Source organism: Paramisgurnus dabryanus, chromosome 11 (assembly GCF_030506205.2).
Source record: "Paramisgurnus dabryanus chromosome 11, PD_genome_1.1, whole genome shotgun sequence".
Classification (NCBI taxonomy): Eukaryota; Metazoa; Chordata; class Actinopteri; order Cypriniformes; family Cobitidae; genus Paramisgurnus; species Paramisgurnus dabryanus.
In genome coordinates, this window is record NC_133347.1 from 11127080 (window position 1) to 11142877 (window position 15798).

At 36.9% G+C, this 15798-nt stretch overlaps 1 protein-coding gene across 2 annotated transcripts; it reads right to left on the reverse strand.

Moving 5' to 3' along the window:
• Positions 1 to 650: 650 nt before the first annotated feature.
• On the reverse strand, positions 651 to 14216 carry rorca (RAR-related orphan receptor C a). Of its 2 annotated transcripts, XM_065246741.2 has the most exons (10): positions 13852 to 14216; positions 9249 to 9334; positions 7215 to 7356; positions 6429 to 6872; positions 6219 to 6340; positions 5847 to 5979; positions 5178 to 5285; positions 3925 to 4035; positions 3663 to 3775; positions 651 to 3576 (listed from the first exon to the last, which is right to left on the reverse strand). In XM_065246741.2, the coding sequence occupies exons 1-10, from the start codon at positions 13856 to 13858 to the stop codon at positions 3415 to 3417; spliced, it is 1428 nt and encodes a 475-aa protein (XP_065102813.1). In that variant the 5' UTR covers positions 13859 to 14216; the 3' UTR covers positions 651 to 3414. The 2 variants fall into 2 exon arrangements, with proteins under 2 accessions (XP_065102813.1, XP_065102814.1); XM_065246742.2 differs by lacking the exon at positions 9249 to 9334.
• Between the last annotated feature and the right edge of the window lie 1582 nt (positions 14217 to 15798).

A 15798-nucleotide genomic window follows, 5' to 3' on the forward strand; every position in this document is an offset into this window, starting at 1 on the left:
AAAACACTAGTCTCTAAGAATTTTACTAGTAAATGCAAAAGTATAGGCCTAGCCTAATATACAGTATTGTGGGTTTCACAAAAATTTATTATGGTACTAAATTGTAATTATAGTTTAACAACAATAGTACATTTTAATATCTATCATTGTAGGATTTAAAAATACTATAGTCCCTAGGAATTATACTACATTTTACTATGGTAAATGCAAAAGTATACCACTGTATTTTAGTGTGGGGTTCACACTATCGAAACACTATGTATTATGTTCCTTTAGTAAATTGTAATAGTGAATTGATAAACTTTAGTAATAACTGCAGTATACCCTAATAATGGTACAGTTTAAAAACACTGTAGTATCTAGGGATTCTACTACAGATTAGTAAATGTTTAAGTATACTACAGTATTGTTTAGTGTGGATTTCAGATTTTTTTATTATTATTATGGTATTATTTATGACTGCTGTTGTTAGTTAGTTTCCCAATATACACACCGTCTTACAATGTAGTTAGGAAATAACCAATAAATGGTTTAATGGATAATGTAATTGCACGTTTACATTAAAGGTCATCTTATAATTAAATGTATACATAATTATTCAAATTTTTCAAAATTATAAAGTTTCTTTATTAACCACAAATCACTCGATATAAAGTAAAAAGACCTTTATTACATTCTGGAATTCATGGGTTTAATCCTCATTGTACAACAAGAACTCTTTAATGTGCTTGTTTTAAGTTCTGTATCTATAATATATCATAAATTATTCCTTAAAATCTATAACATGACTTAAACACCGTAAAACAATAAAGTTAAAACTGAAAATAACCACAGATGGGTCATGGCAAACAAGAGGACTCTTAAGGGATTTTCTTTTTAAAAATGCTCTTTAAAAAAATAGGATTTGAATTCTTCACGACAAAGGATGACACTAAATGGGTGAAAAATATATATTACAGAAAAGGACTAAAAAAAACAGATCACAAAAACTAAATAAAAAACAACACTAGAATTGAATTAAATTCATCCTTACATTTATCTCCATGCCTTTTAAAATATATACTTTGATCCTATTCTGTTTTTAACTTAAAAAGTCCTTTAAAGCACAAATAAAAGACAGGGGTAAAAGTCTTTGATACTTCTGCGATAAACATTCACAAGAAAAGTTACCATACACAGTGATCAAGGTTTAAGGTCCTCTATTTGGTGCAAGGTGTCTTGCTAGGCTAACTGAAGAAGACATTGCAGGACAGAGAACCCAGCTATCTCCCTGAGTGACTGAGTGTAGATAAAAACGCATACTTCTTTTAGAGCTGCGCTCAAGAACGAGATGATGATCACTTGAGACTTGCGAATTACACTCCACAAAATACAACATCTAAAACTTTAAATGTTTTTTTACAAAGTATTTTCACTTTGCTACAATCTTTCTCTGCCTTCACACGTCCAATTTAGTCAGTTAATACTAGACAAGTATAAAAAAATAAAAAGAAATCTGAGTGTTTACTCAACTTAGCAACTTTGACAGGGTGTTAAATGATCTAAGCTGGAGTGCTTGTGAAACCCAAGGTGACGAATCCTTGGTTTGTAAAGGCCCTCAATACTAAAAATAGAAAGACTGACTATTGCACCGGCAAACATTATGATACTGTATTAAGCACCCAGAAAAGTGTATTACACAACTGTAAAAAACCTTACAAGGAAATATACAATTTGGACAAGCGGCACTGTTCCAGCAGTGCTAAAACTAAACATCAGATGAACTTTAAAGTGTAACTGTCAGGAAGGTTGATAATTATCAATCATTCAAAACGACATTCGTTCATACCCTGTAATCTGACACAGCTACAGAATTTTTTCATTTGCTGTTTTGGCCACTAGGGGGGGGGGGGGTTTAAAAAAACCCTCCACTGAGCCTTGCCTGGTTTTCCTGTTTCTAGGTCACTCCTAAATCTCTTCTCAGCTTTAGGACTTTTTAGGAAAAATAGACATTAAAAATCACGCCATTAATAGATAAATTTTTCCTTAACTTTGAATTGCAAGTTTTAAAACTCTAGTTTCCCTAACTCAGGGGGGTAGCGGATGGCTCTGTCAACCAATAGTTGTGCTATATTTGAACACAAAAAGGTTAGGGGTGGTGGGATAAAACGCAGAGCAAAACAACACTGATCCCCACATCAGACTCGATGCATGAGGTATAGTCTGTGAATCTACTTATCTACTTATGATGACATCTGGGCCTGATTTCCGTGGTGCCCTAGAGACCGACAGTAAGTTCAGGTCGTCTCTAAAAACACACTGGAAAACAACATCCAACATCCTCCCATCCGTTTCCTTCTCTGAACTTTGCAGTCTCTCAAGGCCCTGCTCCCAAATCGGCTGTGAAAATGGTTTCATTCGGGAGCCGTGATGTCAAAAACTTTCTTTCATAGTGCCATTGTCTTTCAGCCATCTAATGTAGGGTAACAGCAAAGTCCCGGCCATGTAAGGTGGTTTCAAAGAAAGCGTTTTATTAGGGTTTTGTGATGTATCAGGATTTTAAGTGCTGTTCATTTGCATCTAAATATAAACTTTCAAAATCAGCAAGTCCATTCATCCCAGAATTCCACTCCAATAGTTGGGAAGTCTCTGAGAACATTCACACAAAGGTGCAACTTTCTATCTTTTTAGTCCCCTGTCTCTCTCTTTCTCTACATATATATCTCACTCTGTTTATAAATATATTTATTTTCAAACATCCAATATTCTACACACATGTGGTTTCTGTTCAAATCAAACAAGGATATTAAAATAGTATCTAACATCTTTATCGAAGTGGCATTTGCATGGGAAAGGGAAGCAGGGATGAGGTTTTCGTTAGTTTAATTGCATTGTCTCAATTTTTATGAGCTCGAAATAGGCATGTGCATGCGTGTTTGTACAATGTCTGCTTTGTATGTTAGTGTCTAAAAACGTGGATGCTCATGTGGCATTTATGACCTCAGGAGTGCTTGCGTTTGGTCCCTTAAAACAGTTTTGCCTTGGATTCAAAACTGTTGCCTCAAGAGCTGTGTACATACGGGCCAGGAATAATACATAATACATTCTGTCCTAACCCTGAGCCACATGTCAGATGGGTTACATTCAGGTAAATGCTCTTGCTAAAGGTACAGAAATAATTATGAAGGAAAAATATCCCTCAATCCACATTTCAAGCACCTAATTTTTATGGAGTACCCTTTCTGGAGTTACGCCATTCTGAGGGAGGTTATAGATGGAGTTTTAAAGTGTAATGTGCAGGATTGTCAGTGTGTTGCTGGTTTCTTTCAAACACTTATCCATCTGCCTCCTATATCCTTCCTCTGTAATTCCTAATCTCTCTCTACCTTTCTCTCTCTCTCTCTCATCAGCACCAGTATAGCACTTCAATGAATGTTAGCCCTCAGTGGAGTCTGGGAAGGTGATCTCGCTGCAGAAAACCTCTCTGTAGAGAGCAGGAAAATTGTAGGCTGTTTCTGGGTGAAGGAGGCGGAAAAACTCCAACTTGTCAATATGAAGGTTGCAAATAGACTTCATCATGGGTAACTTGGACACCATCTGTGAAGCCAAAAGAAAGAAAATACAGTTAAGGTGTTTGCATATACCAGATCTATTTGCATTTAATCATTGGATGAATTTGTTACCTTTGTCAGTTTCTCCTCAGGAGCACCGCCTTTATTAAGACAGTGTTGCAATGCAACATAGACCTTCTCCTGAAGCTTCCGTACCTTCTGGCTATCTGTCAACCAAGGCCGATCTGTGAAATAAAAAAGAAGGTTATTTTCTACATTGATAAGCTCTTTATTTTCTTTCATTGGTCAGTGAATATGTTACCTCATTGTTCGGGTATGTATGTATTGGCGGTAGTGTAGGAGTTAAAGAATTTTTTTATTAATGTTACACTACCTGGAGACAAAAGTACAGTGGCAGAAAACAGTGCCATCTCCTCTTCAGACAGCTGTAGCCGACTCAGGGTTTTAGCCATTTCAAAGACAGCACTCACCATATCATCACAACCTACAGATGAGGAATGAAACAGTAAATACATAAAAGTACATATGTTTATAACCTAATGCTAATGTTAAACACACGTTAAAGGGACAATCCGATCTCCAGGTCTGGCGCTAGCACTTTTAGCATAGCTTAGCATAATCTATTGAATCTGATTAGACCATTAGCATCACGCTAAAAACTAACCAAAGAGTTTCGATATTTTCCTATTTAAAATTTGACTCTTCTGTAGTAACATCGTGTACTAAGACAGACGGAAAATTAAAAGTTGCCATTTTCTAGGCAGATATGGCTAGGAACTATACTCTCATTCCGGCAAATAATCAAGGACTTTGCTGATGTAACATGGCTGCAGCAGGCGTAATGATATTACGCACTGCCCGAAAATAGTCCCCTTGGTTTCTTTCAATAGCAGGGGACTATTTTCGGGCACTGCGTAATGCCACAACTATGCCTGCTGCCGCCATGTTACAGCAGCAAAGTCCTTGATTATTACACCAGTTTGAGAGTATAGTTCCTAGCCATATCTGCCTAGAAAATCATAACTTTAAATTTTCTGTCGGTCTTAGTACACGATGTAACTACAGAAGAGTCAAATTTTAAAGAGGAAAAATATCGAAACTCTTTGGTTAGTTTTTAGCGTGATGCTAATGGTCTAATCAGATTCAATAGATTATGCTAAGCTATGCTAAAAGTGCTAGCACCAGACCTGGAGATCAGCTGAATGGATTCCAAAACGTTAAAAATCAAATGTTTAACTCTAGGGGAGCTGGAAAATGAGCATATTTTCAAAAAAGTGGAATGTCCCTTTAATGCCTAGTAATGATACTGGATAATGCACACACACGCACACACGCACGCACGCACGCACGCACGCACACACACACGCACACACACACACACACAACATAGCCGTGATATCTGTTGTATTGTGTCTATATTCTGTCGAGAAGCTTTCAAGAAAGTCTTTCATTGTACTTGTACATGATACTTACAACAATACTTAGGACAGTACATATAAAAGTACAATAAAATAACAATAAAGGACTCAAAATTACATTGTAATTCACCTCACAAAGCAGGTAAACCTGCAAACACGCTCTTTGTAATGGTGTAAATCACATGAACGGTCTGCTGGAAAGACTCACCAAGTGCTTTGAAGAGCTGAGGGCTTGCATACTTTCCATCAAACAACAGCGTGTTGTTGATGGGATTGTAGACCCGACACGTTCGGATCAATAGCACGTCCAAGCAGCCTGGAGGATCAACACCATAGAGAAGATGGAAAGGAGGGAAAAGCAGGAGAAGTAAGGGAGGCAGAGTGGAGAAATTTGCAGAAACGAATGCACACCCATGCACGAAAACAAAAAAAATTGGGATTCCACAAATTGTGGATTCATGAAAACAGACATAATAATTGTTACCAGCAAATGAATGGTGATGTCATCACCAAGGATGAAGAGAGACAAAAGTGTTTTTTTGTTTTCATTCAAATATCAAATTGGGTAAAAGGCACATAACACAATGCACAAAAGGATGACACACAGGAAAAGAGAGAGAGAGTGAGAAAGAAACAAGAAAAGAGTCATTGTTAGACCACAGACGATAATGAATACTGTATATACTGTACAGTTCAAACTCAAATGACAACTATAAAGACTTTAATTAAATTGCTGAAAAATAACTGCATAGAGAAAAATGTAGAAATATATGGCCAAATAAAACCAGGCACATAATGTAAGAGTATTTACTGAAAGTATTGACGGATTACAGTAATGTCTCATTTGGTTGTGCTGTTGTACAGATTTAGGGCTGACCTGCTTTGAGAAGGATAATCTGGTCATTCTGACACAGGTCCATGAACCCAGTGATACGCTTGGCAAACTCGACCACGTACTGGATGGCATTGGTGACGTGCATGGCACACTCTTGCCACAGTATTTCAGTGGACTTGGAAAAAAAATTTAAACATAGGTTAGACACTTTTAATAAGAATAATAATCAAAATTGAGACAAATTGGTATCTTTAATAAAGCTATGAGAAAATTATAACCTTAACTTTTGTATTCTGCGTGATTCATTCAATTGGAATGTTAGGATGGGTAATTACTAGATCACAATGTTCCGATTACGCAGTTACACCTAGTTTTAAGGTAACAGAAAGTATGACGCATCTCACAGACAGATACCTTGTTTTGATGGGCGCGTATCTCCTCAGGCGTATAGAGGGTCCAAGCTAATCGCTTTAGTTCCTCTGGGCTGTACTGACTCGTTTCAATGTGGGATTTCACCACGTTCTGTGTGATGCGTTCTGCAGAAACATACAATTGTAAAATACCACCCTAACATCCAGACCTGAAGTTGGCGAAAAACTCAGAAAGTGGGATTTTTAAACTAACCAATTTCCAGCAAAGAACAGACTTCTGGTGGATTAAGCATCGAGCGAGAGAAAAGTCCTGACTCATACTCGTGTTTGATGTGCGGTGCGTCTGTAAACTCCTGTCTGTTTTGCTCAGGGGAACTCTGGGAAGATGAAGTGCTTCCTCCGCTGCTCCCCAACAGCTCCAGGCTGCAGCAATCGCCAGCTCCTTCTGGCGTGAGCGGCAGATCGAACAGCAGCCCGTCGGGTAGCATGGTAATGTCATCCAAGTCGCTAAGGGTAGTGCTGGAGCCCCTACTGTAGGTACGCGCGTGGCAGCTGCCATTGTCACCGGATTCTTCACCAGTGTTTCCGGGTCCAGTGCCGCCCAGGCCTCCAGCTCGCTCTTGGGACTGCTGGTGCTTTTGAACCTCTGCATAGAGGCTGTCACGCTGCTTTTTGGACATGCGGCCAAACTTCACAGCTGCAGAAAAAACAATGTTAGATTTTTCATATAAGCTGACACATTTACTAATTAGGCAAGACCTTTTTATCCAAAGCAATTTACAGTGTATTCAAGATATACAGTTTGATCTCTATGTGTGTGTCTTTTATGGGACATTTGCACTGTTAATGCAAGTTAAGCTAGTAACCACTAGGAACATAGATAACTCACAAAACGAGACCAGACAACATTATGCAACATTATGATTGTAATTTCATGCCACATTTTTTTCTTTATGCATATGCCAGTGGGCATTAAATGCAAGCAAAGGAAACTCGAACATCTGGATGAGGAAGTTTGCCCGAGTAAGAGTAGACTCACCATCGCGACTCATGCCCAGCGCAAGACATTTCTGCAGGCGGCAGTGCTGGCAGCGGTTGCGATTGGTTCGGTCAATAAGGCAGTTCCTCTGCCTCGAGCAGGAGTATATTGCATTGTTCTGCTGACTTCGACGAAAGAAGCCCTGGAAAAATACAGAAAATAAGCTTCATAACTATAATTGGACCTAATCTGGGTTCTTAAATTAAATATCATACAGGGATTTCTTTTATCATAAAGGGATACCTTTTAAATAAATCCCAAAGTTTTAAAAGTCTTAAAAGTATCAAACAAAGAAATTATGGATGTGACTTTGTCCCCTAAATTTTGTCCCCAGTGCAACTTTTATTCCTTTATTTCAACTAATTTAAAAAAAAATCTTAATTTGGTAACACTTTACAATAAGGTTCATTAGTTAACATTAGTTAACTACATTAGTTAACATGAACTAATAATGAACTGCACTTATACAGCATTTATTAATTTCAGCCATTAAAATCTTGTAACATAATATGACCAAACAATGGACAGCTTTATTTCTATTGACTAACATTAACAAAAATTAATAAATACTGTAAAAAATATATTGCTCATGGTTCGTTCATGTTAGTTAAACGGGTCATATCACAAGACTTTTTGTAAGATGTAAAATAAATCTTTAGTGTCCCCAGAGTACACATGTGAAGTTTTAGCTCAAAATACCATATAGATAATTTATTATATCATGTTAATTGACACTTTGTTGGTGTGAGCAAAAATGTGCCGTTTTGGGTGTGTCCTTTAAAATGCAAATGAGCTGATGAAATTCAAACACTGATTGCAATGATGGTGGTTTGTTGCAATTGAAACTCAATTGTGCTGTGAATTATTTTTTCTCTCTCTTTCTCTCTGGACTAAATGACTGTGCCGTGGTTGGATAGTGCAGATTAAGGGGCGGTGTTTTTATAAGATCTCCTTATGACATCATAAGGAGAGCCAAATTTTAATGACCTATTTTTTCACATGCTTGCAGAGAATGGTTAAACAAAACAAAGTTACTGGGTTGATCTTTTTCACAATTTTCTAAGTTGATAGAAGCACTGGGGACCCAATTATAGCACTTAAACATAGAAAAAGTCAGATTTTCATGCCATGGCCCCTTTAATACATTATCTAATGTTAAACAATGAACCTTATTGTAAAGTGTTTCCCTAAATTTTTTTAATTAACAGAATAAATGTTTAATCCAGTCAATCATGTCAAATTCATGACAGTTCATGATAACTTTATACTCAAGTTCTGTGGTTAAACATGAATGAGCTTTAATGCACTACAGCTGGGGTTTTTTAACATTTTTGTCAGGCGAACCCCCTTGACCTAAATTATTTACTTTAAGTACCCCCTAAACATTTCAATAATCTAATAGCATATTTGCATGTTACCTTTAAAACATTTATTTTACATCCGTTCAATTTTTTTATCAGTAGTTTTTTAATATTGTTTTTATTACCCATTACTGGACCTTTATCTGGTCCTTTCATTAGGACAAAAAACGTATCTGTCCATTTGCAGTTCTAAGGGTTTTATTTTTTTTTAAATATTTAAAAATTATTTATTTATATTTTATGATTTAACCATTTAATAATCATTTTTCATCAACCCATGACCCCCCCTGCAATTCCCATATGAACCACCAGGGGTTTGTGGACCCCAGTTTGGGAAACCCCTCACTACAGAAACACTTTGCTCAGCTCTGGTACTGCAGAGACTTCAGTATACAATACAGTCGCCCACTGACCAATCAGATAAAGGGGTTGTATTGCATACTGAATCTGAGTCTGAATACATCATCAGGGTGTAGCTACAGTATGCTTGAATTGTCTTGTACAGTAACTCTTTTCACGCAGCTATTTTAAGAAAAAGAAACTTTTAATAAAGGCAAAGAAAAAGGAACCAACTGTAAAGTGTGATCTACCTGTGTTAAGCAGAGGGGTCATATGGTTGAACCCCAAAAGTTCAAATTTTAAAGGGCAAAGTGAGAACGTTGTGCTCACGTACCTTGCAACCCTCACAAGTGATCACTCCATAATGGATGCCTGATGACTTGTCTCCACAAATCTTGCATGGGATTACCTCAATTTGAGCTAAGAAAGAAAACAAGGGGTAAAACATTAGCTTAGACAATTCTGGCTTAGCAAGCACAGGCGGCTATCAATTATCTACATTATAGTACAGTGAACCATGTCCTTTGTTTCACCTGTTGATCTTTGATTGTTCAGTAAAATGTAGAAATACAGGCCAGTGCAAAGGCCTACATGAAAGTGGAAACATTAACAGTGTCATATTTTTTCAATACTACCCACACACAGATAACTCATGATGATGAGACAACTCAAGACTTTGACCTATCCAAGAGGATGACATAATAGCACAAAGCTTTTTAAACAAAGCTTGCTGGCTTGGCAGACTTGCATTCGAATTAAGCGGATTGTGATACGCTGTATTCGAATGATAAACAGCCGCAGGTTCACGAACTGTGTCTTTGTCGTGTCAAAACAGGAAATGAAGAAAATCAGTGCCTCGAAACAAAACAAAACTGTGCACGTATTGTATACTTTAAACAGTGCACAGGTAAGTCGGCGGCTCTTTTTATGTTGTGCTTCCCTAAATAGCAGGTTAATCACATTGAATGCAGGTGGGCACAAAGTTATAAAGTTTCATTGACTCTGTTACACATGAGTCAAATGTAACAAGAAATAGGAAGTCTCCAAATCTGGTTCCTAATATTATATATTTTCAGGTAATCAGGATGTGTGACCCTGTCCTCTCTCATCCACGTTGTAAAAAGGTTATGTGCATTGACGCAATATCTTAGATAACGGCCTTTGTGATGTTACAAAGAGAACCGGCTGTTCAGAGATAATGGCACACAGAATCACACCTCAAAGCAGATGTGTGCATCACACATGAGCAAGGAAGGTCAGACGAAGAACAAGATGTGTCTCCTTTAGTGTAGTTATAAACACAAGCTCACTACTTACTTGTAAGCTTCAAAAGAATAAGAAATTAGAAGTTTTTCCATTATACGAAATGTCCTGCAAAATGAACGGTGCACTAAATGGAACATATTCAGCCTCTCTCTTTCTTTCCTTCTACCCAATTCTGACCCCCCCACACCCTTTCTCTGTTATATAACTGCTGTCTGGCTACATTCCACGAACACACTCATTCAGAGGAGATCACCCTAGCAACGCAGTGACGAGCATCGATTCATCCCACCCCTCCCGCGTTCTCATTGGCTCGTGACAGCACAGGTCTAATGCTAACTGGACAACTCGCATGTCACTCACCTCAAGCTATGGGACTGAGCTGTTCTACTGACACACTTTTCTAGCAGGCCGAAAGAGGCGCTTGTGTGGTAGCTTCGCATGGGCTGTAATCTGATTAAATACTTTTCTTTTTCTTCATCTTGGCATGCTTAAGGTAGCACCACAAAACCAAACAGTGCCATCTTAGACAAGTTTAAAGCAATCGTGATTAACCCTTTGCCGGAGACACAGCTCATTCGTATATGTTTTATGTTCTGGCAAAGGCCAAGGCCAAGTACATGACCTGGGCAATATCTACAGTGGGTTTCAAAGGATCACTGTAACTTACACTTGCCCTTAACATGTGGCAGCTTGACAAGAATTTGAGCGCAGTCCCAGCTGCCTCAAAGTACTCACATCAAACTATTTTTAAATCTACGGCTCCTGTGCATGGTGGCTGGAGGTTATATACTGTCAGGCCTTGACTTGGCCATCCAGTTTTACCAAGTTATGTGCCAGATATGTATATGCAAATTCATGATACAAAACAAAAGGAATTTTGCTGCTTACATAATAGGAATATCACAACTATATGGCACTGACTACTAGCAATCAGTAAAGGCAAAAGATCACAGGTTATGTTTTCGTAAAAATCAGTAAATGAAAAATGGGAAAAAATGTATTGTTATTGTTGCATACATGATTATGACCAAATCTATATGACAACAGAGTCAACCACCTGTTATGCTAACAGCCATTTCCGTCCCATAACATATTATGAGAATTCCCCTTAAAACAGCTCCATCAAAAGCATACATTTCAAACAGCTCTTGATTGATTAAGCCAAGGCTAAATGCAGAAAACTAATTAAGAGGAGATTTATTAGAGTGCTATGTTTATCAGGCAGGCTAGTGTAAGTAATCTACCTCTCCTTATCTTCTTCCTTGGGCCACTCTATGCCAGAAAACTCAGTGTCAGTCCATCAAACACCAGTCAGCAGTTTCACTGTGTAATGCTGGGAAAACCCCATCACCAAGGCAAAGACTTTGCCCTCTTATCGCACCTAAACAAGCAACTTTGTCCGGCAATGTCCAAAGACCCTGTTTGCCATGCACTTTGTATTTGCATAACTAGCTAATCCGAACTGCATGGTTTTGGTGTGAGCAATTCATGTTAGGACAAATAGCTCACAATTTAGAAAACCTCTCTGAGTCCTTAACAAGAAATCTGCTTAAAAATGAGCTTAGTCTCACAGTTTTGTGGTCAGCTGTAATGATTTTTCCTCTCCTACAACAAGTAAAGCGAGATGGTGCAATGACACCAGGAGGCTCTCTTTAAATATGCACAGAGGGATTGAGTAATTCTTTGGTATAAGTAACAACATCAAGTTGAAAAACATGGTGAGCTGATAGGGAGTGTAAGGTGGCTCTTGATGGGCATTAATTATCTTGATAAAGCTTGATTGAGCAATAGTAGGAGTCAGCGCAAAATACAAATAAGCAGAAATTTTTCACATATTCAACCTAAAACATAAAATAATTCTGTTTGAAAGAATATATTAGATGAATTTTAATCGATTAATATTTTTTTTTTATTATTAAAAGGCGCTAATTAAAATAATAGTTAAATGACTGTGTCATTAACACATAAGATCCATTCATCGAAAATTCATTTACAAAATGATCACAACAACAGTCCGTATAGAATATAGTTATTTTAAAATGTGTCCCTTTTATATGGCTGACAAAATGACTAAAATCTTCAAGTTTCAATAGTTTAAGAGGCTGGGCACATTCTCTCACAGTCTGTGCTTAAGTTTAAATGAATGGAAACATGGCCAGGTTTCAAAGTGCCAGTGCTTTAAGCCGCTCAGCATTCATTTATAGATGGCTCATTGCTTAAGTCTTCAAAGCCATCAGAGCTATAGAGCCAAAGGAAAAGGTTTGTCAATGTGCACATTTAATAGCATTTTTGCTCTTGGGGTCTACTTTATCACAATCTGTCAATTAAAGAATAAAACTTTATAAAAAAATAGGATGTGTCAAATACAACAATTACTTTATTGCTATGGGAAATATATGCTCTTGGCACAATAAACCTGATTTTGACATTTAGAAGGATTCTTATTTAGCCGTCAGTAATTGAACCATTAAGAATTTCAATAATGAAACTTACATAAGGACTTTTGCAACAGAATAAAAGACAAAAATAAAAAGTTTAACAACTAATTGCAAAAATAATGTTACATTAAATAATAAACATATAGTGCTATACAAGCCATATAACTCAAATTTTAATGTAGCCTACATTTTAATAAACCCTATTATTATATCATATTGTGATTTTTTTACGACGTCTCACAGACTGGATTGTTGTTACGATGTTGTTAAGATGTTATTACGCATTCGCACCAAAGCAGGCGTTGTTTCCTTCAAATCAGGTTCAACATTGGCGGCAATGTTTTGGGAATGCCGAGATTCAGAGTAAAAGTTATAATCCTTAAGCTAAAATAGCTGAAAACGATAAACTTATATTAAAATTCAATTCAGTATTGATCATTCAGAACTGTTATATGCTATGTAATTCTCAATGACAGAAATAGGTCAGTGGAGCAAATAGACTCACACACACACCGGCAGCCACGCGGTTGAAAAAACAACCACAAACACACGAGATACAGTACAACCCCTCTCTCCTTCCCCTCAACTACTCCTATTGACATTCAGACGGGCTCCCCTGAATCTACTGATGAACCTTGACAATAAATGTCACGCAATGACACTTAAAAATTCACCGGAGCTCAAGTTCAACATGGCGCTTCAGAGCTTATCCCTATACGTGCCCAAAGAATACCACATTCAAAACAATTTTGCACACGGCTATATGAGTTTTTGAACAAAGCAAAGTTTACCAGACAATTCAGACTATGGCAATTCTGCCTTTTAAGCATGTTTGTCACTTTGCGTTATTCTTACATAATCTCGCTTAGCGGCGTTTAACATTAATTACTGCGAGACATTTCCTACAAGCTGCGCTCTCCGGTTCTCGTCCACGCTTGCAAGGGAAAACATAAAGCAAAACAAAACATACGAAGTTTGTAATTTTCGTTTTTTAAGTATTCTGTGCTTGTTTATCTATTGAAAGGACACCAAAGGACGACATATGTTACAAATCACCAACGTTTGCAGATCATCTAAATTACATTTCGGGCTGATTTACTTTGGCAATGAGTTTGAGCAATAAAATATCTAAGCGAATATAACAACAAGTACCGCTGTCAAAATTTGGTTGCAGTCATGAGACAATATTAATTTCGTTTGTAATTATTACATATTTTTTTCCCCATAACTTACCTCTCATTTTGATGTTATATTATCTGCGATAAATAATGCAACTCCGGCGCATTTGATCTCCAAAAGTAAAAATCTGGTAGAAACTGGTAAAACTCCACAAAGGAGTGCTTGCATGAAAATAAAAGGACTAAAACTCATAAGTTATTGTGCTGTCAGACTCGTCTTCCTAAAACAAGCAACGTCCGGTTGTTTAGAATAAATTCCGCCAAATCCTAGTCTTCATTTTTTTTTGCCCAATTGCAAGCGCGCAATGTAAGCTATGCAAACAAAATGACGCGCTCCCCAGTTTCCCTCTCTCCGGGTCGGCGGTGCTCTGTAGTCTAACCTACTTTCGGCGCGTGGACTCTCACATGATCTCGCACCACTGGCTGCTGCGCGTGCACGAGCACCGGGCCACGAGCTTTTTTAAAGGAGGATCCATGCGCCAGAACGCGAGCGCGCGTGGGAAAGTGTGGCAGTGTGTCACCACAACAGTATCGTGGGAATCTCTCGCGGTTTCTGAGGCAGCAATTGTTTGCCATTACACCGCAGCGGCTTTTGGAAAAAAACAGTTTCTTTCTTTTTTTCCTCATAGTCGTGTCTTAAATATTGTTACTTTTATTGTTACTAAGATGACAATGGTGTTGATTTGACACATATTTAAATAACAAACAAAAAAGCCCAGTATGAAGTATAGTTTTAAGTATAAAGTATAGCTTTAGGCTATAATTTAGTTCCACTTGTATATTTGTGTTTAGCCTATTTCTTTTACACAAAAAAACCCTTTTGCAAAGCTGAGACATTTTTTAATGTTTATTTAGGCTATTAATCAATGTAGGTCTACAGTTTATCATTGTGTCTGCTAAATGGTGTTGATTAAATTAGAAAAAAAACATAACAACATACAGTAACAAGTGTATTAGCTTTTAGGAATGTGTAAAGTATAATTCAGCTGTTTGTTATTTCCTTAGACAAATCGTAAAATAAATAACCCATTGAAAATGCAAAACACTTGATCTATGAATCACTTATTCATTTTACGGTTTTATTAAATTAAAATAAAGTTAAGTGCAAATAGTTTAAAATACTATTTACACTAAGTGACAACATCAGCCTTTTCTTAGTGATATGCTTCCAATATAAAAGTTTTATTGAATAGCCTACATAAATTTTATATATTTGCAATAAGTATAAATAGTCATTAAATGCTATCTATATTGGCAGATACTATTTGCACCTTAGTATTTTTGTAGATAAGCAGGATGCAATAACAACAGTGTTTATGATTATATTTATTAAAATGATAAAATGGATGCTGCATTGTTGGGACAATAAAAACCCTGCCTACACTGACCCCTAACCCTACCCAATAAATACTTTATTCTTAATAAACACTAGGCACTTTATTTAAACTTTTCAAACATTGTTTTTAATTTTGATTTAGGAAAATCATTTATTTATTTATTTTTTAATAGGAAAAGTAAAAATCCCTATGCACAACTATATGCCATTGTTTTAGTGCATCTTTTTAAACTTTAGGGGTCTAACCAGACATTGGTTGGCTGAACTAGTGTAAATAGCATTTGGCAACAAGGGATGCACACAGAATAATAAAATGTGCACATGTTGACATCCTGAATATTAAACAACATTTTTTTTGTTACAATCATGGTGAGGGTGACAGTAGTGTCACATGAAGAAAAATCAGGAAAATACCCCATGATTTTATTTTAGTAGAAGTGTAATCATGTTTTTGGGCAGAATAATTATCATTTGTATAGGCTAGTTAACAAACTGTATGGTTATAAAGTGATCAATCAATGCTGAGTTTGTGGTTTCTGTGCAACAAATAGCCTAGTTAAACTACGTTTAATGTAAAACCATTTATTTTTGTAAGAGCCAATAATGTCTTCAGTGTGATGTACGATGCTGTCATCTTGACACGTAGGCCCGGGATGAAAATAACAG